At 40.7% G+C, this 26644-nt stretch overlaps 1 protein-coding gene and 1 non-coding gene across 2 annotated transcripts; one reads left to right on the forward strand and one right to left on the reverse strand.

Annotated features, from left to right (window-relative positions):
* Nucleotides 1–302: 302 nt before the first annotated feature.
* On the reverse strand, nucleotides 303–1903 carry LOC138879483 (uncharacterized). The gene is made up of 4 exons (XM_070159095.1): nucleotides 1762–1903; nucleotides 1266–1637; nucleotides 1007–1188; nucleotides 303–872 (listed from the first exon to the last, which is right to left on the reverse strand). Exons 1-4 carry the CDS (start codon nucleotides 1901–1903, stop codon nucleotides 303–305), a joined length of 1266 nt encoding a protein of 421 aa, XP_070015196.1.
* Nucleotides 1904–5907: 4004 nt separating this feature from the next.
* On the forward strand, nucleotides 5908–5979 carry TRNAP-UGG (transfer RNA proline (anticodon UGG)). The gene has a single exon. It is a non-coding gene; the product is annotated as a tRNA-Pro (tRNA).
* The last annotated feature ends 20665 nt before the right edge of the window (nucleotides 5980–26644 follow it).

A 26644-nucleotide genomic window follows, 5' to 3' on the forward strand; every position in this document is an offset into this window, starting at 1 on the left:
AAAGAATTCTGTGATTTTCACACCTATGAATTGTGGGCCATTATCACATATGATTTATTTTGGAACTCCAAACCGGCATATGATATTTCGCCAAACAAAGTCCCTGACTTCTTTTTCCCGCACTTGTTTGAAGGCACCTGCTTCTACCCACATGGTAAAATAATCTGTTAATACTCATAAAAATCATACCTTTCCTTTAGCTTGTGTAATGGACCCACGATATCCATCCCCCATTTCATAAAAAGCTACTATGAAATAACCGGATGTAATAGCACCGTTGGGCGATGTATATTGTTGTCATATCATTGGCATTTGTCACACTTGGCCGCAAAACTTTTTGCATCTTCTTCCATTTTTGGCCAACAATATCCTGCTCTAATTAGAGTTTTTTTCAAAGATCTTCCTCCTGCATGATTTCCACAGTGTCTCTCATGTACTTCTCTCATCACATATTCTATCTTAGAAGGTCCGAGACATCTTGTTAAAGGCCCTCCGAACATCTTTCGATATAGGTTGCCACAAACCAAACAATAACAGGCAGCTTTTCTTTGAAGTGACTGAGCCTTTTGCTTATCTTCATGTAAACTCCTATACTGGAAGAAATTAACGAACTCGTTTCTCCAATCCCAATCTAAATTATTGAAATTTACCTCATTTTTATCTTGATGGAGTGCTGAATGAAACAAATGTATTACGGTAGCATTTTCTTCATTTGTTACTTCTGCAACAGATGCGAGATTAGCCAATGCCTCTGCTTCTGCATTTTCCTCCTTGGGTATTTGCACAATTTTCCACGATTGGAATTGTTTGATTAATTCTCGTGTCTTTTCCAAATATTGCTGCATCCGCGCCTCTCTAGCTATATAAGTCCCCTATATTTGATTACTAACAAGTTGCGAGTCATTTTTTATTATGATCTGCTCCATTCCTAGTTCTCGTGTCAATTCTAGACCTGTAATTACAGCTTCATATTCTGCTTCATTGTTAGTAAATGGCACTTTATTACCTGCCTTATGGTTTCTCCTGAAGGTGAGAGTAGAACAATGCCTAAACCCACTCCTTTACAATTTGAGGAGCCATCATTAAATAGGGTCCAACTACCCGGATTAGATCCGGTGAATACCTGTAATTCCTTTTCTGCTTCAGGAACTATCCCTGGGCTGAAGTCGGCCACAAATATGCTAAAACCTGTGATTTTATCGCAGTTCTAGGTTGGTACATGATATCATATTCACTGAGTTTTATAGCCCATTTGGCTAACCTACCTGACAGTTCTTGCTTATGCAATATATTCCTTAAGGGATAAGCGGTCACTACAGAGATAGGGTGACATAGAAAATAAGGCCTCAACTTTCTAGATGCCATAACTAGTGCTAAATCAAGTTTTTCTAAATGAGGATATCGAGTTTCAGCATCCAATAAAGATTTGCTAACATAATAGATTGGAGGCGGTTTTCCTTTGTTTTCACGTACTAACACTACACTTACCGCTATTTCGGATACAGCGAGATAGATGAGTAGTCTTTCTCCATCCTTCAGTTTAGCCAGCAACAGTGGATTTGACAAATATGCTTTTAGATTTTTGTGTGCTTGTTGACATTCCTCAATCCATTCAAATCGGTTTTGCTTTTTCAACACTGAAAAGAACTTAAAACTTTTCTCTGAAGATTTAGAGTATGTATGGTATTTATACAATGGATTTTATCTGTTCAGGGTTTACTTCTACACCTCGTTTAGAAACAAGGAAACCTAAAAACTTACATGAAGACACACCAAAGGCACATTTTTCGGGATTTAACTTCATATTGAACTTGCGGAGAATCTGAAAAGTATCTAACAAATGTTGGATATGATCCCCCGCCTGTGCTGACTTTACTAGCATGTCATAGATGTAGACTTCCATAGTTTTTCCTAGGTGTTCTTGAAACATTTTAGTTACCAATCTCTGGTACGTGGCTCCAGCATTCTTTAGTCCGAAAGGCATGACTTTATAATAGTAAGTCCCCCTATCTGTGATAAAGGAAGTTTTTTTTCTCATCTAAAGGATCCATCTTTATCTGATTATATCCTGGAAGGCATCTAAAAAACTCTACAAGTCATGTCCTGTAGTAGAATCAATTAGTTGATCTATATGCGGTAAAGGAAATGAGTCTTTAGGGCAAGCTTTATTCAAGTCGGTATAATCTATACAAACTCGCCATTTCCCATTCTTTTTTGGTACTACTACAGTATTAGCTAGCCAGTTAGGATATTTTACCTCTCGTATGGACCCAATTTTTAAAAGTTTTTGTACCTCATCTAGGATCACCTGATTTTTTAAGGATCATTGCTTCTTTTTCTTCTGTTTGATAGGTAGATACAATGGATCTTTATTTAGCTTGTAGTTCATCACCCCCGGTGGTATACTTGTCATATCTGAATGAAAGCAGTCTGCGTTAGCTTTTAAAAATTCAATTAGCTTACCTTTCATTTCTATGCTCAGGTTCGTTCTGATGTAAACTTTTATATCTAGCCAATGTATAAACAGCACTACTACTTTGAGTTCTTCTATTGTTGTTTTGATGTTTCATTCTCTTCTGGCTCTTGAATGGTATCAGGCCTTGAATCTGTGCTCGTTTGCCCACCTTTAGTTGAGGTTTGTGTTTCTAAATCCTCAATTGAATGTAATTGCTATTTTTTGTCTGCACCATCGTTCGTTATGCTCGAATCCACCACTGAATTGATACTTACCACGAATTTATCTAATCCCCCATTCTGAAGGGAACTTAATAACTTGATGTAAAGTAGATGGAACAACATCCATATCATGAATCCAAGGTCTTCCGAGAATCATATTATACGCCATATCCGTATCTATCACTTGAAATTTCGTATCTTTTGACAACTCCTTCTGGAAATTTGGTAAGCGCTCTTTCCCCTTTTGTAACAGTGCTTGAATTGTCGAATCCAGATAAGGTACATGCTTTGGGTACTATTTTGTCATCAGCTTGTATCTCGTTTACCACCCTCAAAAGAATGATATTTACAGAGCTACCTGCATCAATCAAAACTCGTTCCACTTTAGTATCATGTACAAGTAAAGATATTACCAGTACATTATTGTGAGGGATCATCACGCCATCTGCATCATCAAATGTTATACTCTCTTCTTCCAAAACTTGGTGAACTCACTTTCCGTGGGTAACCATGACTTTTGACGTCTTTTTTGCAGCCGTATATGCCACACTGTTGACCTCCTCACCGCTGCTTATCACATTAACTGTCCTTTTTTGGTGATTGAGGTTTTGGAGGTTCTTGTCTATTCTTCATATACATTTGCTTACCCTTTTTACTGAACAAGTTAGTTTAATAACCTTGTTTAAACAAATGCTCAATTTCACCCTGTAGCAGTCTACAATTTGTTGTTTTATGACCGTGGTCGTTATGAAACTCGCACCAGAAATCTAGATTTCTTCTGCTAGGGTTCGATCTCATTTCTTTTGGCCACCGCACCTTATCTCCCATACTTCTTAAAACAGCTACCAACTCAGAAGTGCTGATATTGAAACTGTAATCACCAATCTTTGCCTTTGTATTAACATTGATGTCCCGTGCATCTCGCTCTTTTCTGAACTTAGATGATGAACCCGCATCTCTATCCCTCGATCTAGAACCATACCTTGGATTTTCTTATTTAGAACTTGAATCCTATCCTGAAGGTCCCATGTAAGGTTCATGCATGTTATTACTGGACCTTTTTCGGTTTCTGGTCACCTCGAACTTGTTCTTTCATCACCCCGTGACCGAGTGATAGTGTCTTCTTCTATCCGCAGCTTCGTACTGTACCTGTTGTAAACATCATTCCAAGTTGTTGCCGAGAATTCTCATAAGCTTTCCCTGAGTCTTCTCGTGGCTTCTGAGCTTTTTTTATTTAATTTACTTACAAACGCCATGGCCTCCCAATTATCAGGTACCCACGGTAACATCTTCCTTTCACACTGAAATCTCTCCACAAATTCCCTGAGTAGCTCTGTATCTCCTTGTTTTATTTTGAAGATGTATTCCATCCTCTTCTCAACTTTTTGATCTCCCGAATGTTCTTTTATAAATGAATCTGCAAGCTCAGCAAAAGAATCAATAGAATTTTCTAGTAAAAGAGAATACCATGTTAGTGCTCCTTTTGTGAGTTTTTCGCCAAATTGTTTTGCTAGCACTGACTCAATTTATTGCTTAGTTAAATCATTGCCTTTCATGCCAATTGTAAACGCAGTTACATGATCTCGTGGATCGGTTGTTCTATCATACTTCAGAATATCGGGGATTTTAAACTTATTTGGAATCGGCAAGGGAACTGCACTTGGCTTCCAAGGCCGTTGTGAATATTTGTCAATATCCACTCATTTAATCATGAGTGGCACACCAGGTATTTGTTCTATGCAATCGTTCTTCTCCTTGAGCTGATTCTGTGACGTTAGTACTAAACTTTGTAAATCAGAAGTATTAGGTGTACCTGACCTTCCATCGCGAGATTCGCTGGGAGTTCCTCCGCTTCCCGAATTAGCAAGTCCTGAGCGTGGTTTTTCTATGGTTGCAGTGTTGTTTTTTGGTGGAGTTGGTGGCACAGTTGCCAATCCACTGATAAAAGTTTAAAGAGCATTGTTGACGTGTTCCGCAATTAGTTATTTCAATGAGTCCTCTGCAGTTTGCTCGTCCCCTTGTTGATCATTCATGTGTGATGTTGATTTTTGAGGCGTCCCCTCTCCAGATTGTCGAGGAGAATTTTGAGGTGAAGGGATTGGAGTTCCACCCTCCTATTGGTTCAGTTGGTTGTTGTCATTGGCAGTCGACATGATTTTTTGACAGAAAAGTGAATTTGGAAAGTGAAAAGATTATCAGATTCCTGGTAACGGAACCAATTTATTTAACAAAAAATATGTCTTTTGGTCAAAGCCTAATTTTAGAAGAAAATGGGTTACTAATAACCAACTTTAGCTTCACTTTCTAAATGGTATCAAAGAATAATAATAATAATAATAATAATAATAATAATAATAATAATAATAATAATAATAATAATAATAATAATAATAATAATAATAACTAAGGATATAATTGATTGCAGGGTTAACGCAGAAAAATTTCGAAAAAGCAAAAAAGTAAAGTGTATATTTCAATATTGTCTTAGATGTGTCCTTACAAATAACATTCTGTGCCCTTATATAAGAATGTACAATAGTAACGGTTTTCTCCCATAATTTGAACTAATTATAGGTATTAATGATATTGATTGCCCATTATTTTGGATTCTCATAACCGATGTATTTATTGCTATAAATGCCTTACATTTGTTATGATTCTCCTTCCTTATTTTTTTCCGATCCATGTATTTTTCCTTCTTTCTACTATTTATTCATTCTTTGCCAGCTGCTAGACCGGATATTGTCTCGTGGGTGTTTCTTCCCGTGTCTTTTCTTGCTCTGTCAATAAAACTGCCAAGTGTTGTTGTATCATTATTCTACGCGTTATGCCATGTCAGCAGTCTAATATTCCACGTGTAACTCTTTTTCATAACCAATACATGTACCAATATGGATTAGAGTACCTGTCATCGTTGTGCATGATAGAAATCCATGTTAAAATGACAAAAGAAGCTACGAAGGCTTAAGCTTAGAGTTGTTTTCTTAGGACGAGTCATTCTTTTGTTCCATTTCTCCCAATCACAATGCTATAGGTCATAATACTAGATATTTAGCTAAATAATAACGTTGGAATTCCATTAGTATCCAATGACGTCTAAATTTTAATGATCCAATGTAAGAATTTGGCGAACTTCTAACATCAAGGTGAGATGCGAAGTTGAACCAGCGCCAACGAATTTCGATAATCTAAAGTATCTAATCAAATGCAATGCAGGCAACAGACATAGGAGGGCATTTGGTCTAGTGGTATGATTCTCGCTTTGGGTGCGAGAGGTCCCGAGTTCGATTCTCGGAATGCCCCTATTATATTCTTTTTGGAAATATATGAACACAGGTTCCTCATTTGAATGTTAACGTGTTAACTAAAGTGACATGCAGAAGTGGGCTATTTGTTTGTATTTCACAATTTTGGAAGTGGAAAAGGGTTCAAAATGCCCCTAAAAAATTGGAAAAGATTTAAAAATATCTCTTCATCCACTTTTTTTGGTCACTTATGCCATTTGACCGTTAGGCCAATGCTGAATTAAAAATAATTACTTAAAAAAAATATTTTCGTTTTTTTAAACTAACGCACCAGTAGTCCACTAATTTAGTATAGACTTCTTCTTTTATTTTTTTTTCAGCTTTTACAAAAATCAATTCAGTTTTTACAAAAAAAAAAAATAGTTTTTTTAAGGCATTTTTTTTTGTAAGACTGAAAAAATTTTGTAAAAACAAAAAAAAATTGTTTTTAATAAAAATATTTTCAACAAAATATTTTTCGTTTTTTGAAAAATATTTTTTTTCAGTTTTTTTTTAAAAACATTTCAGCTTTTAAAAAAAACATTTTTTTGAAAAAATGAAAATATTTTTTCAGTTTTTACAATGTTGTTTTCATTTTTTACAAATTTGTTTTTCCAGTTTTTACAAAAAAAAAATGGTTTAAACAAACTAAAAAAATGAAAAAAAAATATTTTTCAAACAAAAATATTTTTTTGAAAATAATTTTTAAAGTTTTTAAAAAACGAATTTATTTTATAAAAAATATTTTTTTTATTTTATAATTTATTTTCAGTTTTTACAAAAAACAATGCTTTAAAAGAACTAAAAAAAAATTAAAAAAGAAGAAGAAGACTTTACTAAATTAGTGGACTACTGGTGCATTAATTTAAAAAAACGAAAATATTTTGCAAAATATCTTTTTTAAGAAATTATCTTTAATTCAGCATTGACCTAACGGTCAAAGGGCATAAGTGAACCAAAAAGGCGAATGGACGGGTATTTTTAGCCCAATAAATGAATGAAGGGTATTTTTAAACCTTTAGGTGACATCTCAAAGTCGTCCACCCCATTTGGCCTTAAATATACCACAACATTTGAGTGTTATAAAATATTTTCATTTTAAGTAAAATTAAAAGTGTAAAGTTAGTTGTTTAGAAATTTAAAAGCATGTCAGAAGAAAGAAGTGTTAATATTTACACCATTAAAAAGAAGATTATGTCATTTAAACTAGAAAGAAGACCGTATACCTGCGTTATTGATCTGGTCAGAATTGGTTTTTCAATGTGTGATGACCTAAAAAGGTCATCACTTGTTTTAAAATAAAATTCTATGATCCGAGATCTTAGAAACCTCTTCAGTATCACCTCGATTTGCGTGCGTGGTCCGAGCGCGTAGCTGGAAAGATATTATGTGATAATCTGTGAAAAATATTGAAACTTTGACTTAAAATACATTTAAGTTGACTTCGGTCAATGTTTTAGGTAAACGGACTCGGACCCATGATTTGACGGTCCTGGAGGGTCCGTGGAAAAATATGGGACTTGGACGTATGTCCAGAATCGAATTCCGAGGTCCCAAGTCCGAGAAATGAATTTTTGAAAAAAATTGTTTTCTGAAAAATTTAAAGGTTTGTGAAAGTGAAATGTTATGTGAAACATATGGTATCGGGCCCGTGTTATGGCTCTGGATCCCGGTACAGGTTCAATATGATTTATATGTGTTGTCGGTAAAGTTTGGTAAGAAACGGAATCCATTTGACGTGATTCAGACCTTAAATGCAAAATTTGATATTTAAAGAAGTTTTGAGAAATTTCATTGATTTTGAAGTTTAATTCGATATTCATGATGTTATTTTGGTGATTTGATTACACGAATAAGTCCGTAGGATGTTTTTGAGGTTGTGTGTATGTTTGGTTTGGAACCCCGAGGGCTCGGGTGAGTTTTGGATAGGCCACGGGATAGAATTTTAGACTTAGAAAATTGCAGGATTTTTGCTGGTATGATCAGGCCTGCAGACTTCTCATTTGCGAAGCCTGGCTCGCAAATACGAACCAGCCCAGGGCTGCCCTTCCTCACAAATGCGAGATAATCTTCGCAATTTCGACCTCGCAAATGCGAGTGTCCCTTCGCAAATCCGAAAGTCCAAATTTCCTGAAGGGTTCGCAAATGCGAGCCCTATTTCGCAATTCCCAACTTAGTAGGGGTCGAGGTTCCCAATTGCGAACCCATGTTCGCAATTCCCATATCTGCGACCTGCAACTTCTATACTTAGTTGAAAATCAACCATTTTTCACATCTTTTCAAAACACAAACTCCGTAGGGCGATTTTTCAAGAACAGCTCTTCTTCCAAATCAATTGTACGTCGTTTTTAACTAGTTTACTTCAATTATTAACATCTTTTAACATGATTTCAACTCAAAATCAATGATTTTCATGGGGGAATTTGGGTGTTTTGGGTAGAACCTAGGTTTTTAAAAAAATTGGAAATTTGGACCTCGATTTGAGGTCCGATTTCAAAACAAATTATATATTTGGGTTCGTGGGGGAATGGGTAATCGGGTTTGGTTCGAACCTCAGGTTTTGACCATGTGGGCCTGGGGGCAATTTTTGACTTTTTAGGCAAAACTTTGGAAAATTCATTTTCATGCATTCGAATTGATTCATTTAGCGTTTATTAATGTTATTAAGTAACTTGTGACTAGATACGAGCGAATTGATGGTGGAATCAAGGGGTAAAGCTATAATTGAAACGTGAATTGTGTTTGTGGCATCGAGGAAGTGTTTGGTCTAACCTTAGCTTGAGGGATTAGGAGTTGTGTCTTATTCGCTACGTGCTAATTGTGGAGTACGTTGTATTGTAAATGTTATGACTCCGTTGTGAATTATTGCACTTCACATGTTATTGAAATATTATTGTTTCCTTGCCAGAATATTGTTATACTGCTCTTGTTCCCTTACCGGAATGTTGTTATATTGCATTTGTTCCCTTGTCGGGATGTTATATTGCTCTTGTTCCCTTGCCGGGATTCTTTGTGATTGTTGTTGATTTGTAACGGGGATCGGGTGGTACGCCTGCCACAAGATAAATAAAATGGGAGCGGGTGGCACGCCTGCCACAAGGTAAATAAAATGGGAGCGAGTGGCACGCCTGCCACGAGATACATGAAATGCAAGCAGGTGACACGCCTGCCACGAGATACATGAAATGGGAGCGGGTTGCACGCCTGCAACGAGATACGTAAAATGGGAGCGAGTTGCACGCCTGCAACAAGATGTGAAATGAAAGTGAATTCTGCCTTTGTTTCCCTTATCCTTGTTAGCAGTTGGATTTCGGTTCCTTTATAATTCTCTTGATATTCTGTTTATACCTATTATTCCCCGAAGCATGCTTTTCCCCTCCCATCTTTACTTGTTTATTCCTTCTTTACTTTCCGCTGTATATTATATAACTACATAGGTTTACTTGGTAGTCTGGTCCTAGCCTCACACTACTTCGCCGAGGTTAGACTAGGCATTTACCAGCACATGGGGTTGGTTGTGCTAATACTACACTCTGTACTATGTGCAGATCCCGTAGCAACTCTTAGACCGTAGTTTGGAGGCTACCTTCAGTCCACGTGGAGATCCAAGGTAGACCTGCAGGCGTTCGCAGGCCCTGGCGTCTCCTCTATCTTTTATTTCCTGTTTTATCTTTCTGCTTCAGAAATAGTGTGTCTTTTATTTTCAGACCTTGTATTTAGTAGTCTTAGACCGTCTGTGGTACTATGACACCAGGTTTGGGGTGATTAAGGCTTAAGCAGTTGTAATAGATATAGATTTCAGATATTTTATTGTTTTCGTCCGTTTAATTTAAATTTTCGCTATTTTTACGTTATCGCTTTACGTTTGAAAAAAGAAATAAATGGATAATGAAGTAATTAGTTTAAAGGATTGGCTTGTCTAGCTCATATTAGTAGGCGTCATTACGAGTCCCGAGGGTGGGGAATCCGGGTCGTGAAAAGTTGGTATCAGACCTCTAGGTTACATGGGTCTCACAGTTCATAGACAAGCTTAGTAGAGTCTGAGGGATCGGTATGGAGACGTCTGTATTTATCCCCCAGAGGCTACAAAATTAGGAAAAAAACTTCACATTTATTCTTTCCTGTCGTACGGTTTGGTTTCTCAATGCTAATTGAAACTATATTCTGCTCTTTCGAAGATGGCGAGAACACACGCTTCCTCATCCACTGACCAGCAGCCCGAGCCCCTAGTAGATGCTCCCACGAGGGGCAGAGGGCGAGTTCGAGGCATGTTAGAGGCCGAGGTAGGAGCAGAGCTCAGCCCAGAGTAGCAGCACCAGCAGCGGAGCCTCAGGTTGACTTTGATGAATAGGGTCTAGCAGCTCCGGTGGGCCCAGCTCAGGTCCTAGAGGGGTTTATTACTACCCCAGTGTTCCAGGATGCTCTGGTCCGTCTAGTGGGCCTTATGGAGAGCATCACCCAGGCAGGCTTGCTTCATGTAGCACCAGCCATCTCTCAGGATGGAGGAGGAGCCCAGACTCCTGCTACTCGTACCCGGGAGCAAGTAGCACCCCAGTTCTAGACTCTAGTAGTTTAGCCAGTTGGAACATTTCAGTCGAGTATGGAAGCTCAGATCGGTAATGGAGCAGCTATGTCTGCCGATGCTTTGTGGAGATTGGACAGGTTCACCAAGCTCTTCACTACTACTTTCAGCGGCACATCCTTTGAGGATCACCAGGATTATCTAGACAGCTACCACGAGGTTCTCAGGAACATGGGGATAGTTGAGACCAATGGGGTCGATTTTGCTATTTTTGCTTGTCTGGATCCGCCAAGACTTGGTGGAGAGATTATTTCTTGGCTAAACCAGTTGGATCGCCAGCTTTAACTTGGTAGCAGTTTACACAGCTATTCTGGAGAAGCTTCTCCCCATCACTTAGAGAGAGACCTATCGGAGGCAGTTTGAGCGTCTCCAACAGGGTTCTATGACTGTTACCCAGTATGAGACCAGATTCATCGGCTTGACTCGCCAGTCTCTTATCATACTTCCCACCGAGAGGAAGAGGGTGAGGAGGTTCATTGATGGACTTATTCAGCCAATTCATCTTCAGATGGCTAGGGATAATGGGAGTGAGCTATCTTTATAGGAGGCGGTCAATGTGGCCCGGAGAGTTGAGATGGTTCTGTTGCAGGGTGGTGGTCAGGGGTCTGACAAGAGGCCTCGTCATTCAGGCCGATTCAGTGGTACCTCGTCTGGATGTAGGGATTCATATGGTAGAGGCCACCCTCCTAGGCCTTTCCAGTCAGCACTTTAGGTTTCTCACGGTGCTTCAGGTAGCCGTGGTCCTCAGATGTATATTATGATTAGCAGTCCTAAAATACACCACCAACTCCTATCAGTGCACCACTGCTTCAGAGTTTCTAGGGTCTTCAGCCTCAGCAGCCGAGGGCTTGTTTTACTTGTGGCAACACGAGGCACATTTCTAGGTATTGCCCTAGAGCATCGAGCAGCTCTCAACATTAGGGTTCCCGTGCCATGGTTCAGGCACCAAGTGTTCCACAGCCCGCCCAGCCAGCTAGAGGTGGGGGTAGAGGTTCTAGTGGTGGAGGTAGAGGTGTTAGAGGTGGAGCTCAGGCCGCTAGAGGTGGAGTCCAGCTAGCAGCAGGCCGTCCCAGAGATGTAGTTTAGGGTGATAGACCCCAGCCCCGATGTTATGCTCTTCCAGCTAGGCCCGAGGCTGAGGCTTCCGATGTAGTTATCACAGGTACGGTTCTGGTTTGTTATATAGATGCTTCGGTATTATTTCATCCATGGTCTACATACTCGTATGTGTCCTCTTATTTTGCACCGTATTTGGTCATGCCTAGTGATTCTTTGAGTGTTCTTGTTTATGAGTCTACATCGGTGGGTGATTATATTGTAGTAGATCGAGTCCATTATTCATGTATAGTTGTGATTGGAGGTCTTGAGACTCGAGTAGATTTGCTTCTTCTGGACATGGTCGATTTCAATGTCATATTAGGGATGGACTGTTATCACCTAACCACGCTATGTTGGACTGTCATGCCAAGATTATGACCTTAGCCTTGCCTGGTTTACCTCGTTTAGAGTGGAGAGGGACTCCTGGTCATTCTACCTGCAGTGTTATCTCGTATGTGAAGGCTCGTGTATGGTCGAGAAGGGGTGTTTGGCCTATTTGGACTATGTTCGTGATTCTAGTGTTGAGATTCCTTCTATTGATTTTGTGCTCGTTGTTCGTGAGTTTCCTGAGGTATTTCCTTCAGACCTACCGGGTATGCCACCCGATAGGGATATTGGCTTTTGCATTGATTTGGCTCTGGGCACTTAGCCCATTTCTATTTCGTTGTATCGTATGGCCCTGCCTGAGTTGAAAGAGTTGAAGGAGCAGTTGTAAGACTTGCTTGATATGGGTTTCATTAGACCGAGTGTTTCACCGTGGGGTGAGCCGATGTTGTCTGTTAAGAAGAAGGACGGATCGATGAGAATGTGTATTGATTACCGGTAGTTGAACAAGGTTACAATCAAGAATAAGTATCCATTGCCGAGGATTGATGATTTGTTTGATCAACTTTAGGGTGCCAAGGTATTTTTGTAGATTGATTTGAGATCTGGCTACTATCAGTTAAGAATTAGGGCATCCGATGTCCCTAAGACATCTTTCTGCACTTGGTACGGGCATTATGAGTTCTTAGCAATGTCATTCATGTTGATGAATGCCCTAGCATCTTTTATGGATTTGATGAACCGAGTGTTCAAGCCTTACTTGGATTCATTTGTGATAGTCTTCATTGATGATGTTTTGATATATTCCCGCAACCGGGAGGAGCACGAGCAGCATCTTAGAGTGGTTCTTCAGACTTTATGGGATAGTCAGTTATATGCTAAGTTCTCGAAGTGTGAGTTCTAGTTGGGTTCAGTTGCATTCCTAGGTCATGTTGTATTAGCAAAGGGTATTCAAGTTGATCTGAAGAAGATTGAGGCAGTTAAGAACTGGCCTAGACCAGCATCAACTATAGAGATTCGGAGTTTCTTAGGGTTGGCAGGCTACTATCGTCAGTTCGTAGAGGGGTTTTCATCTATCGCAGCCCCGATGACTAGGTTGACTCAGAAGGCTGCCCAGTATAGATGGTCGGATGAGTGTGAGGCGAGCTTTCAGAAGCTCAAGACAGCTCTATCGGTGTTGGTATTGCCCACAAGTTTAGGGCATTATACAGTTTATTGTGATGCATCTCGTATTGGACTTGGTGCAGTGTTGATGTAGGATGGCAAGGTCATTGCCTATGCTTCGCGGCAGTTGAAGATTCATGTGAAGAACTATCCGGTTCTTGATTTAGAGTTGGTAGCCATTGTTCATGCGTTGAAGATTTGGAGGCATTATCTGTATGGAATGACATGTGAGGTGTTCACGGATCACAAGAGTCTGCAGTATTTGTTCTAGCAAAAGGAGTTGAATTTTAGGTAGAGAAGGTGGTTGGAGTTGTTGAAAGACTATGATATCACCATCTTATATCATCCAGGAAAGGCCAATGTAGTGGCCGATGCGTTGAGTAGGAAGTCAGCCAGTATGGGCAGTCTTGCTTATATTCTGATCGGTGAGAGGCCACTTGCTTTGGATGTTCAGGCTTTAGCCAATCAGTTCGTGAGGTTGGATATTTTTTAGCCCAATCGTGTGTTAGCTTGCACGGTCGCTCGTTCTTCTTTATTGGAGCGTATCCGTTATCGACAGTATGATGATCCCCATTTGTGTGTCCTTAGGGATACAATGTAGCACGGAGTTGCCAAGCAAGTTACCTTACGTGATGATGGATTTTTGAGATTGCAGGGTCGAGTTTGTGTGCCTAATGTAGATGATCTTCGAGATTTGATTTTAGAGGAGGCCCATAGCTCCCGGTACTCTATTCATCTGGACGCCGCGAAGATGTATCAAGATTTGCGGCAGCATTATTGGTGGCAGAGAATGAAGAAGGATATCATTGCATATGTGGCTTGGTGTTTGAATTGTCAGCAGGTTAAGTGTGAGCATCAAAGGCCTGGTGGTTTGTTCCAGAAGATTGAGATTCCTGAGTGGAAGTGGGAGCGGATCACTATAGACTTCATTGTTGGACTCCCATGGACTTAGAGGAAGTTTGATGCAGTATGGGTTATTGTTGAAAGGCTGACCAAGTCAGCGCATTTCGTTCCTGTGGCAGTCTCCTATTCTTCTGAGAGGTTAGCTGAGATCTGTATCTGGCAGATTGTTCGTCTACATGGTATGCCCGAGTCTATTATTTCGGACGGAGGTACGCAGTTTACCTCGCATTTCTAGAGAGCAGTTTCGTGAGAGTTGGCCACACGGGTTGAGTTGAGCACAATATTTCATCCTCAGACAGACGGGCAGTTCGAGCGGTCTATTCAGATTTTGGAGGATATGCTCTGAGCTTCTGTCATTGACTTTGGAGGCTTGTGGGATCAGTTTTTTCCTTTAGCAGATTTTGCCTACAATAACAACTACCATTCGAGCATTTAGATGGCTCCTTATGAGGCTTTATATGGTAGGCGGTGTCGGTCTCCGGTTGGATGGTTTGAGCCGGGAGATGCTCGGTTGTTGGGTACAGATCTGGTTCAAGATGCCTTGTACAAGGTCAGGATTATTCAGTATAGGCTTCGTACAGCTCAGTATAGGCAAAAGAGCTATGCCGACTGCAAGGTTCGAGATTTGGCTTTCATGGTCGGTGAGCGGGTGTTGCTTCGAGTGTCACCTATGAAGGGTGTGATGAGATTTAGGAAGAAGGGAAAGCTTAGCCCTAGGTTCATTGGCCCGTTTGAGATTCTTGATTGAGTGGGAGATGTGGCTTATAGACTTGCGTTGCCGCCGAGCTTATCAGTCATGCAACTAGTGTTTCATGTGTCCCTGCTTCAGAGGTATCACGTCGATCCATCCCATGTGTTAGATTTCAGCACTGTCCAGTTGGACAAGGACTTGTCTTATGAGGAGGAGCTGGTACCTATTCTAGACCGGCAGGTTCGTCAGTTGAGGTCAAAGAGTTTTCATTCTGTTCGTGTTCAGTGGAGAGGTAATCCTACTGAGGCATCGACCTAGGAGTCCAAGTTCGATATGCAGAGCCGTTATCCTCATCTTTTCCCCAACTCAGGTACTTCTTTCTTCTGTCCATTCGAGGATGAACGTTTATTTTAGAGGTGGAAGATGTGATGACCCAAAAGGTCATCACTTGTTTTAAAATAAAATTCTATGTTCCGAGGCCTTAAAAACCTCTTTCAGCATCACCTTGATTTGCATGCGTGGTACGGGGGCGCGTAGCCAAAAAGCTATTATGTGAAAATCTATGAAAGATATTGAAATTTTGACTTAAAATGCATTTAAGTTGACTTCGGATAATATTTTGGGTAAACGGACCCAGAACCATGATTTGACAGTCCCGAAGGGTCCATGGAAAAATATGGGACTTGGGCGTATACCCGGAATCGAATTCCGAGGTCCCAAGTCTGAGAAATGAATTTTTGAAAGAAATTGTTTTTTGAAAAATATAAAGGTTTATGAAAGTGAAATGTTATGTGAAACCTGTGGTAGCGGGTCCGTATTACGGCTCCACAGCCCTGTACATGCTCAATATGATTTATATGTGTTATCGGTAAAGTTTGCTAAGAAACGGAATCCATTTGACGTGATTCAGAACTTAAATGGAAAATTTGATATTTAAAGAAGTTTTGAGAAATTTCATTGATTTTGAGGTTTAATTCGATATTCATGATATTATTTTGGTGATTTGATTACACGAATAAGTCCGTAGGATGTTTTTGAGGTTGTGTGTATGTTTGGTTTGGAGCCCCGAGGGCTCGGGTGAGTTTGGGATAGGCCACGAGGTGATTTTTAGACTTAGAAAATTGTAGGATTTTGCTGGTGTGATCAGGCCTGTAGGCTTCGCATTTTGCGAAGCCTGGCTCACAAATGCGAGGGCTTAGTCGCAAATGCGAACCAGCCCAAGCCTGCCCTTCCTCGCAAATGCGAGATAATTCTTCGCAATTCCGATCTCGCAAATGCGAGTGTCCCTTCGCAAATGCGAAAGTCCAAATTTCCTGAAGGGCTCACAAATACGAGCCCTATTTTGCAATTCCCAACTTAGCTTGCGAACCCCTGTTCGCAATTCCCACATCTACGACCTGCAACTTCTATACTTAGCCAAAAATCAACCATTTTTCATATCTTTTCAAAACACAAACTCCCTAGGGCGATTTTTCAAGAACAACTCTTCTTTCAAATCAATTGTAAGTCGTTTTAAACTGGTTTTCTTCAATCATTAACATCTTTTAACATGATTTCAACTCAAAATCAATGATTTTCATGTGGGAATTTGGATGTTTGCGTAGAACCTAGGTTTTTCAAAAAATTGGGTATTTCGAGGTCCGATTTCAAAACAAATTATATATTTGGGTTCATGGGGGAATGGGTAATCGGGTTTTGGTTCGAACCTTGGGTTTTGACCATGTGGGCCCGAGGACGATTTTTGACTTTTTGGGCAAACTTTGGAAAATTCATTTTCATGCATTCGAATTGATTCATTTAGCGTTTATTGATGTAATTAAGTAACTTGTGACTAGATACAATTGAATTGATGGTGGAATCAAGGGGTAAACCTGTAATTGAAAAGTTAATTGTGTTCGTGGAATCGAGCTAAGTGTTTGCTCTAACCTTAGCTTGAGGGATTAGGAGTTGTGTATTATTTGCTACGTGCTAATTGTGGAGTACGACATATAGGCATGGTGACGAGTATCTATACTTCGGTGTCAAGCATGCCTGTGAGTCTTGTATTGTAATGACTCCGTTGTGAATTATTGCACTTCACATGTTATTGAAATATTATTGTTTCCTTGCTGGGATGTTGTTATATTGCTCTTGTTCCCTTGTCGGGATGTTGTTATATTGCTCTTGTTCCCTTGCCGGGATTATTTGTGATTGTTGTTGATTTGTAACTGGGATCGGGTGGCACGCCTGCCACAAGATAAATGAAATGGGAGCGGATGGCATGCCTGCCACAGGATAAATGAAATGGGAGCGGGTGGCACGCCTACCATGAGATAAATGAAATGGGAGCGGGTGGCACGCCTGCCACGATATACATGAAATGGGAGCGGGTTGCACGCCTTCAACGAGATACATGAAACTTAATTCTACCTTTGTTTCCCTTATCCTTGTTAGCAGTTGGATTTTGGTTCCTTTATAATTCTCTTGATATTCTGTTTATACTTGTTATTACCCGAAGCATGCTTTTCCCCTCCCATCTTTACTTGTTTATTCCTACTTTACTTTCTGCTGTATATTATATAACTACATATGTTTACTTGGTAGTCTGGTCCTAGCCTCGTCACTACTTCGCCAAGGTTAGGCTAGGCACTTACCAGCATATAGGGTCGGTTGTGCAGATACTACACTCTGCATTATGCGCAGATCCTGGAGCAGCTCTTGAACCGTAGTTTGGAGGCTACCTTCAGTCCACGCGGAGATCCAAGGTAGACCTGCAGGCGTTCGCAGGCCCTAACGTCTCCTCTATCTTTTATTTCCTGTTTCATCTTTCTGCTTCAGAAACAGTGTGACTTTTATTTTCAGACCTTGTATTTAGCAATTTTAGACCGTATGTGGTACTGTGATACCAGGTTTTGGGTGATTAAGGCTTAAGCAGTTCTAATAGATACAAATTTAAGATATTTTATTATTTTCTTCCGCTTAATTTAAATTTTCGCTATTTTTAAGGTATCGTTTTACGTTTGTAAAAAGAAATAAATGGACAATGAAGTAATTAGTTTAAAGGATTGGCTTGCCTAGCTCATATTAGTAGGTGATATCACGACTCATGAGGGTGGGGAATTCGGGTGTCACGACCCTAATTTGCCCTCCGTGAACCCTCGTGATTTGGCACCTAGTCTCTACGACTAAGTAAGTCTAAATTGCGGAAGATAACCAAAACTTGCAGAAGTAAAACAATTTAAAGGCAGAAATAAGGCAATAACAGTATTTAAATGCGCCACTCGGCATACACCATATATAAATCTCAAAACTAATATCCAAATCCAACACTCGGAAACCCACGAATCACAAGCAAAGAAAAAGGAAATACTACATAGCTCTAACTCCGGAATGTCTAATAAGGACAAAAGTACAGAAGGGCTAAATACTAAAATGCAGGAATAGAAGGAGACTCCTCGTTCTGCGGATGCGCCAGATATACCTTGAAGTCCCATAGAATCGCCTCGCCTCAAGAATGGTAAGCCAGAGTAGAGGTACCTGGATCTGCACATGAAAAACATGCGTATAAGAGGCATGAGTACACCATAGCGGTACTCAGTAAGTTCCAGGACTAACCTCAGTTGGGTAGTGACGAGGAAGGTCAGGGCCCTACTGAGATTAGATAATTATAAAGATGACAGGATAAGATAAGCAGCACAATTGAAAATCTATAGTAAGAATCTACACAGGATAATAAGAGTACAATAACGGAAACAGAGATAAAGGCAAACCACAAGGAAAGTAACCGGGGATCTCTCAGTATCCCGAGGATCTCTTAGTATCCTCAACATGTACTAGGGATATCTTGGTATCCCGGGGATCACTCGGTATCCTCAATATATGCTATGGATCTCTTAGTATCCCGAGGATCTCTTGGTATCCTCAATATATGCTAGGGATCTCTTGGTATCCCGAGGATATCTCGGTATCCTCAATATATGCTAGGGATCTCTTAGTATCCTGAGGATCTCTCGGTATCCTCAATATATACTAGGGATCTCTTAGTATCCCGAGGATCTCTTGGTATCCTCAATATATGATAGGGATCTCTTGGTATCCTGAAGATCTCTTGGCATCCTCAATGTATGAGCCAGGGATCTCTTGGTATCCCGCACCTCATTCCAGATCATAAATACCTACAGGGGATCTCCCGGGATGTCGTCCCGTAGTCCCAAATTAAAAACACATAGAAGCAACACAAGAATACTCAATTAAATGCAAATTTCGTACCAAGTAAACAGTTAATTCTAGCCTAACATGCTTCACGTAATGCAACTAAAGTAGTTTAAGCAAATAGGCAATTAAGTCAACTAAACATGCTTTTCTAAACTACAACAGGCTAAATTCGCAAGTAGAATAAGTAGGAAAAAGGAACTCAATTGAAATACTTAAAGTAAAACCGGATTTTCAACAATTAGCTCAAGTACTCACTCGTCACCTCACGCACAAGGCATTTCAATTACGAAATATATCATATCCTATGGGGAAGGTCCCCCACACAAGGTTAGACAAGCCACTTACTTCGAACCGGCTCAAAATCAACCCAACACCACGTCTTTACCACGATTACTCGACTTCAAGTGGCCCAAATATATTCAATTCAATTGCATAATGTAAATAACACATCAAGTAACTAATACTATGAAGAAATTCTAAGCTAATACACGACATTAGGTAAAATGACCAAAACGCCCCTCGGGCCCACGTCTCATAATAAGGTAAAATTTACATTTACATAATCCTCACATTCTCACGAGTTCATCTATATCAAAATTATCACAATCCGACATCAAAATCGTGATCCAAATTCAATTGTTAGGTCTAGAACCTTTTCCAACATTTCTTCAATTTTCCACCCCAAATCCGAATTTAAAGGATAATTTTAAGCATATATTCGTGGAAAACAATAAAAAAACGAGTAAGAATCACTTACCCAAAACACCCCGGTGAAAATCCCTCTCCAAATCGCCTATCCTGAGCTCCCAAATTAATTTTTCCAAGTTTTTGAACAAACCCTCGGTTATGTCCCCTTTTCTGCCCAGTTGTTCCGCTTCTATGGTCCCGCTTCAGCGAAGAATCGACTGCATCTGCGAAAATTACTAACGTCCCAAATATCCGCTTCTGCGGTTCTGAAGAAGTCCCCAATTTTAGCTTCAGCAGAAAACTACCCGCATCTGCGGAACCTGCTGAAGAGACCAAAATCCATTTCTGCGGTGACAATGCTGCTTCTGCGGCTCCGCACCTGTGGAACCCAAACCACAGGTGCGGTTATGACAGATCCCAGCTGAACCTGCAGTCACTTAACTTCAAAAATCCTTCCGTCAACTATCCGAAATCATCCCGAGGCCCCCGGGACCTCAACCAAAAGCACAAACATCACCTAATACCTTATTCAAACTTGTACCAATCCTTAAAACACCTAAAACAACATGGAAACCTTGAATTAACCATGGATTTAAGTTTAAGAACTCCAAATTTTCTCAAAATACGCGTTCAATCAAAATGTCTATCAAAACACGTCTGAATGACCTGAAATTTTGTACACACCTCCCAAATGACATAACGAAACTAGTGAAACTCTTGGAATTCCATTCCGACCCTTGTATCAAAATCTCACTATCGAACCGGAAACTTCTAAAACGCAACTTTCGGCGTTTCAAGAATAAATTAGCTACGGACCTTCAAAACACATTCCGATCATGCTCCTAACCCCGAAATCACCCAACGGAGCTAACGAAACCGTCGGATTTCCATTCTGAGGCCATGTTCACACTGTTCCGACTACGGTCAACTTTCCAACACTTAAGCTCTCATTTAGGGACTAAGTGTCCCAAAACTCCTCGAAACTCAAAACTGAGCATCCCGACAAATCACATTAGCAGAAATAAACTTGGGGAAGACAGTTAATAGGGCATCAGGGCGTTAATTCTTAAGACGATCGGCCGGATCGTCACATCCTCCTACACTTAAACATTCGTTCGTCCTCGAACAAGCATAGAGACATACCTGAAGTAGTGAAAAGATGAGGGTAACGGCTGCGCATATCCTGCTCGGCCTCCCAGGTTGCCTCCTCGACCGGCCGGCTCCGCCACTGAACCTTCACTGATGCAATGTTCTTTGACCTTATCTTTCTAACCTGCCTGTCCAATATTGCCACTGGTTCCTCAACATAGGATAGATCCTTGTCTAACTGGACTGAACTGAAATCCAACACGTGCGACGGATCGCCGTGATATCTCCGGAGCATCGAAACATGAAATGTCGGATGAACTCCTGCCAAGCTAGGAGGTAAGGCAAGCTCATAAACAACTGCCCCAAAATGTCTCAATTTCTCAAAAGGGCCAATAAACCTCGGACTCAACTTCCCTTTATTCCCAAATCTCATAACACCTTCATAGGCAAAACCCGAAGCAACGCTCTCCAACTATATAGGAAACATCACGAACTTCCGGTCCACGTAACTCTTCTATATGGACTGGGCTGTGCAGAGTCTATCCTGAGTCACCTTACCCTTCTCCAAAGCATCCTCAACCAGGTCTGTGCCCAATAATCTGGCCTCACCCGGCTCAAACATACCTATCAAAGATATGTACTGCCTACCATATAAAGCCTCATACGGTGCCATCTAAATGCTAGACTGATAGCTGTTGTTATAAGCAAACTCTGCCAATGGCAAAAACTAATCCCAAGACCCTCCAAACTCAATCACACACGCATGAAGCATATTCTCAAGAATCTGAATATTGCGCTCGGACTACCCGAGTACCTAACTCATGCTGAACGGCTCTCTAGAACCGTGATGTGAACTGGGTAACTCTATCTGAAATGATGGAAACCAGAATACTATGCAGATGAACAATCTCCCGGATATAGATCTCTGCCAACCGCTCCGAGGAATAAGTAGTACACACAAGAATAAAGTGAGCGGACTTGGTCAGTCGATCCACAATCACCTAAATAGCATCAAACTTCCTCAACGTCCGTGGGAGCCCAACTACAAAGTCCATGGTGATCCGCTCCCACTTCCACTCCGAAATCTTTATCTGCTGAAGCAACCCATCCGGTCTCTGATGCTCATACTTCACCTGTTGAAAGTTGAGACACCTAGCTATGAATCCAACTATATCTTTCTTCATCCGCCTCCACCAATAGTGCTGCCTCAAATCCTGATACATCTTTGCGGCACCCGGATGAATGGTATACCCCAAACTATGGGCCTCCTCTAGAATAAACTCTCGAAGCCCATCAACATTGGGTACACAAATCCGACCCTGCATCCTCAATACCCCATCATCACCAATAGTCACATCTCTAGCATCACCGTGCTGAACCTTGTCCTTAAGGACAAACAAATGAGGGTCATCATACTGTCGCTCCCTAATACGATCAAATAAGGAAGACTGAGAAACCACGCATGCTAGAACCCAACTGGGCATCGACAGATCGAATCTCACAAACCGGCTGGCTAAGGCCAGAACATCCATTGCCATAGGCCTCTCCGATGTTGGTAAATAAGCCAAACTCCCCAAACTCCCTGCCTGGTGACTCAAAGCATCGGCCACCACATTGGCCTTGCCCGGGTGGTACAAAATAGTGATATCATTATGAGCACGTGATTTTTGCCCTATATGAATTACTCCAACAAATTCAAAACAAAATAATTTTTTTCAGTGTTTGCAATTTTGTTGAATGTCGTGGCCTTTTCTATTAATTATTTGTATTTGTCTATGCACGTTTATCTTATTTAATCCATGAAAAATACAAATAATATGTTGCATCTGCAGTTAGGATTTAATTTTATATTTTTAGATTAATTAGTAAATTAATTTGTTTTATAAAAAATGAAAACCACAAAAATAATTCATTTTGCATTTTTGATTTTCAATTTTGGATTGTATAGTTTTTCTTTAAATTTAGGATTTAATTAATTATTGTAAATTCAAAACCAATATCCAAATCCAAGACCCGGAAACCCATGAATCACAAACTAAGAAAAAAGAAATACTACATAGCTCTAACTCCGGAATGTCTAACAAGAACAAAAGTATAGAAGGGCTAAATACTAAAATGCAGGAATAGAAGGAGACTCCTCGGTCTGCGGACGCGGCAGATATACCTCGAAGTCCCGTAGAATCGCCTCGCCTCAAGAATGGTAAGCCTGAGTAGAGGTACATGGATCTGCACATGAAAAACATGCGCAGAAGAGGTATGAGTACACCATAGCGGTACTCAGTAAGTGCCAAGCCTAACCTCGGTTGGGTAGTGATGAGGAAGGTCAGGGCCCTACTGAGATTAGATAATTATAAAGATGACAGGATAAGATAAGCAGTACAATTGAAAATCTACAGTAAGAATCTACACAGGATAATAAGAATACAATAATGGAAACAGAGATGAAGGTAAACCACAAGGAAAGTTACCGGGGATCTCTCAGTATCCTGAGGATCTCTTAGTATCCTCAACATGTACTAGGGTTCTCTTAGTATCTCAGGGATCTCTCGGTATCCTCAATATATGCTAGGGATTTCTTGGTATCCCGAGGATCTCTCGGTATCCTCAATATATGCTAGGGATCTCTTGGTATCCTTAATATACGTGCCAGGGATCTCTTGGTATCCCGCACCTCAGTCCAAATCATAAATACGTACAGGGGATCTCCCGGGATGCCGTCCCGTAGTCCCAAATTAAAAACACATAGAAGCAACACAAGAATACTCAATTAAAATGCAAATTTTGTACCAAGTAAACAGTTAATTGTAGCCTAACATGCTTCACGTAATGCAACTAAAGCGGTTTAAGCAAATAGACAATTAAGTCAACTAAACACATATTTCTAAACTACAATAGGCTAAATTCGCAAGTAGAATAAGCAGGAAAAAGGAACTCAATTGAAATACTTAAAGTAATATCGGATTTTCAATAATTAGCTCAAGTACACACTTGTTACCTCACGCACAAGGCATTTCAATTACCAAATATATCATATCCTAAGGGGAAGGTCCCCCACACAAGGTTAGACAAGCCACTTACCTCGAACTGGCTCAAAATCAACCCAACACTACATCTTTGCCATGAGTATTCGACTCCAAATAGACCAAATCTATTCAATTCAATTGCATAATATAAATAACACTTCAAGTAACTGATACTACGAAGAAATTCTAAGCTAATACGTGAAATTAGGTAAAATAACCAAAATGCCCCTCGGGTCCACATCTCAGAATCGGGTAAAATTTACGTTTCTATAATCCTCACATTCTCACGAGTTCATTTGTATCAAAATTATCCCAATTCGACATCAAAATCATGATCCAAATTCAATTGGTACGTCTAGAACCTTTTCCAACTTTTCTTCAATTTTTCCACCCCAAATTCGAATTTAAAGGATAATTTTAAGCATAGATTCGTGGAAAACAATCAAAAACGAGTAAGAATCACTTACCCAAACACCCAGGTGAAAATCCCTCTCCAAATCGCCTATCCGGAGCTCCCAAATTAATTTTTCCAAGTTTTTGAACAAACCCTCGGTTTTGTCCCCTTTTCTACCCGATTGTTCCGCTTCTGCGGTCAAGGGACCGCACTTGCAGTCCCGCTTCTGCGAAGAATCGACCACATCTGTGAAAACTACTAACGTCCCAAATATCCGCTTCTACGGAAACACAACTGCTTCTACGGTTCTGAAGAAGTCCCCAATTTTCGCTTCAGTGGAAAACTGCCCATATCTGCGGAACCTGCTGAAGAGACCAAAATCCTCTTCTCGGTGACAATGCCGCTTCTGCGGCTTCGCACTTGCGGAACCCAAACCGCAGGTGCGGTTATGACAGATACCAGCTAAAACTGCAACCTCTTAACTTCAAAAATCCTTTCGTCAACTATCCAAAATCATCCCGAGGCCCCCGGGACCTCAACCAAAAGCACAAAAATCACCTAATACATTATTCAAACTTGTACTAATCCTTAAAACACCTAAAACAACATCGAGACCTCGAATTAACCATGGATTTAAGTCTAAGAACTCCAAATTTTCTCAAAATATACTTTCAAACTAAAAGTCTATCAAAACACGTCCGAATGACCTGAAATTTTGCACATACCTCCCAAATGACATAACGGAACTACTGAAACTCTCAGAATTCCATTCCGACCCTTGGATCAAAATCTCACTATCGAACTGGAAACTTCCAAAATTCAACTTTCGGCATTTCAAGCCTAAATTAGCTACGGACCTCCAAAACACATTCCGATCATGCTCCAAACCCCGAAATCACCCAACGGAGCTAACGAAACCGTCAGATTTCCATTCCGAGACCGTCTTCATACTGTTCCGACTACGGTCAACTTTCCAACACTTAAGCTCTCATTTAGGGACTAAGTGTCCCAAAACACCTCAAAACTCAAAATCGAGCATCCCAACAAATCACATTAGCAGAAATAAACTTGGGGAAGACAGTTAATAGGGCATCAGGGCGTTAATCCTTAAGACGACCGGCCGGGTCATCACATCCTCCTACACTTAAACAATCGTTCGTCCTCAAACGAGTATAGAGACATACCTAAAGTAGTGAAAAGATGAGGGTAATGGTTGCGCATATCCTACTCGGTCTCCCATGTCGCCTCCTCGACCAGCTAGCCCCGCCACTGAACCTTCACGGATGCAATGTTCTTTGACCTCAGCTTTCTAACTTGCCTGTCCAATATTGCCACTGGTTCCTCAACATAGGATAGATCCTTGTCCAACTGGACTGAACTGAAATCCAACACGTGCGACAGATCGCCGTGATACCTCCGGAGCATCAAAACATAAAATGCCGGAGGAACTCCTGCCAAGCTGGGAGGTAAGGCAAGCTCATAATCAACCTCCGCAACATGCCTCAATATCTCAAAAGGGACAATATACCTCGGACTCAACTTTCATTTCTTCCCAAATCTCATAACGCCCTTCATAGGCGAAACCCGAAGCAAACTACAAAAAAATGGAATTAGCTACGAACGTCGTCACTAATCTGTCGCTAAAATGCCCGTAGCTAGCAGAATTTCTTGATAATCCATTGCTAATCCGTCGCTAAATGAAATTAGCAACGAATATTTCTGTTTAGCTACAGAATTTGTCCGTCGCTATAACTAGAATTTTTTGTAGTGAACCCACTCTCCAACCATATAGGAAACATCGCAAACCTTTCGGTCCGCATAACTATTCTGTCTGGACTGGGATGTGAAGAGTCTATCCTGCATCAGCTTAACCTTCTCCAAAGCATCCTCAACCATGTCTGTGCCCAACAATCTGGCCTCACCCGGCTCAAACCAACACACCGGTGATCTACACCGCCTACCATATAAAGCCTTATATGGTGATATCTGAATGTTGGACTGATAGCTGTTGTGGTAAGAAAACTCCGCCAATGGCAAAAATTGATCTCAAGACCCTCCAAACTCAATCACACACGCACGGAATATATCCTCAAGAATCTAAATAATGCGCTCAGACTGTCCATCTGTCTTAGGGTGAAATGTTGTACTCAACTCTACCCGAGTACCTAACTCATGCTGAACGGCTCTCCAGAACCGTGATGTGAACTGGGTAACTCTATCTGAAATGATGGAAACCGGAATACTATGCAGATGAACAATCTCCCGGATATAGATCTCTGCCAACCGCTCCGAGGAATAAGTAGTACACACAAGAATAAAGTGAGCGGACTTGGTCAGTCGATCCACAATCACCTAAATAGCATCAAACTTCCTCAATGTCCGTGGGAGCCCAACTACAAAGTCCATGGTGATCCGCTCTCACTTCCACTCCAGAATCTCTATCTGCTGAAGCAACCCACCCGATCTCTGGTGCTCATACTTCACCTGTTGACAGTTGAGACACCGAGCTATGAATCCAACTATATCTTTCTTCAT

This window comes from Nicotiana sylvestris, chromosome 10, assembly GCF_000393655.2.
Source record: "Nicotiana sylvestris chromosome 10, ASM39365v2, whole genome shotgun sequence".
Taxonomy (NCBI): Eukaryota; Viridiplantae; Streptophyta; class Magnoliopsida; order Solanales; family Solanaceae; genus Nicotiana; species Nicotiana sylvestris.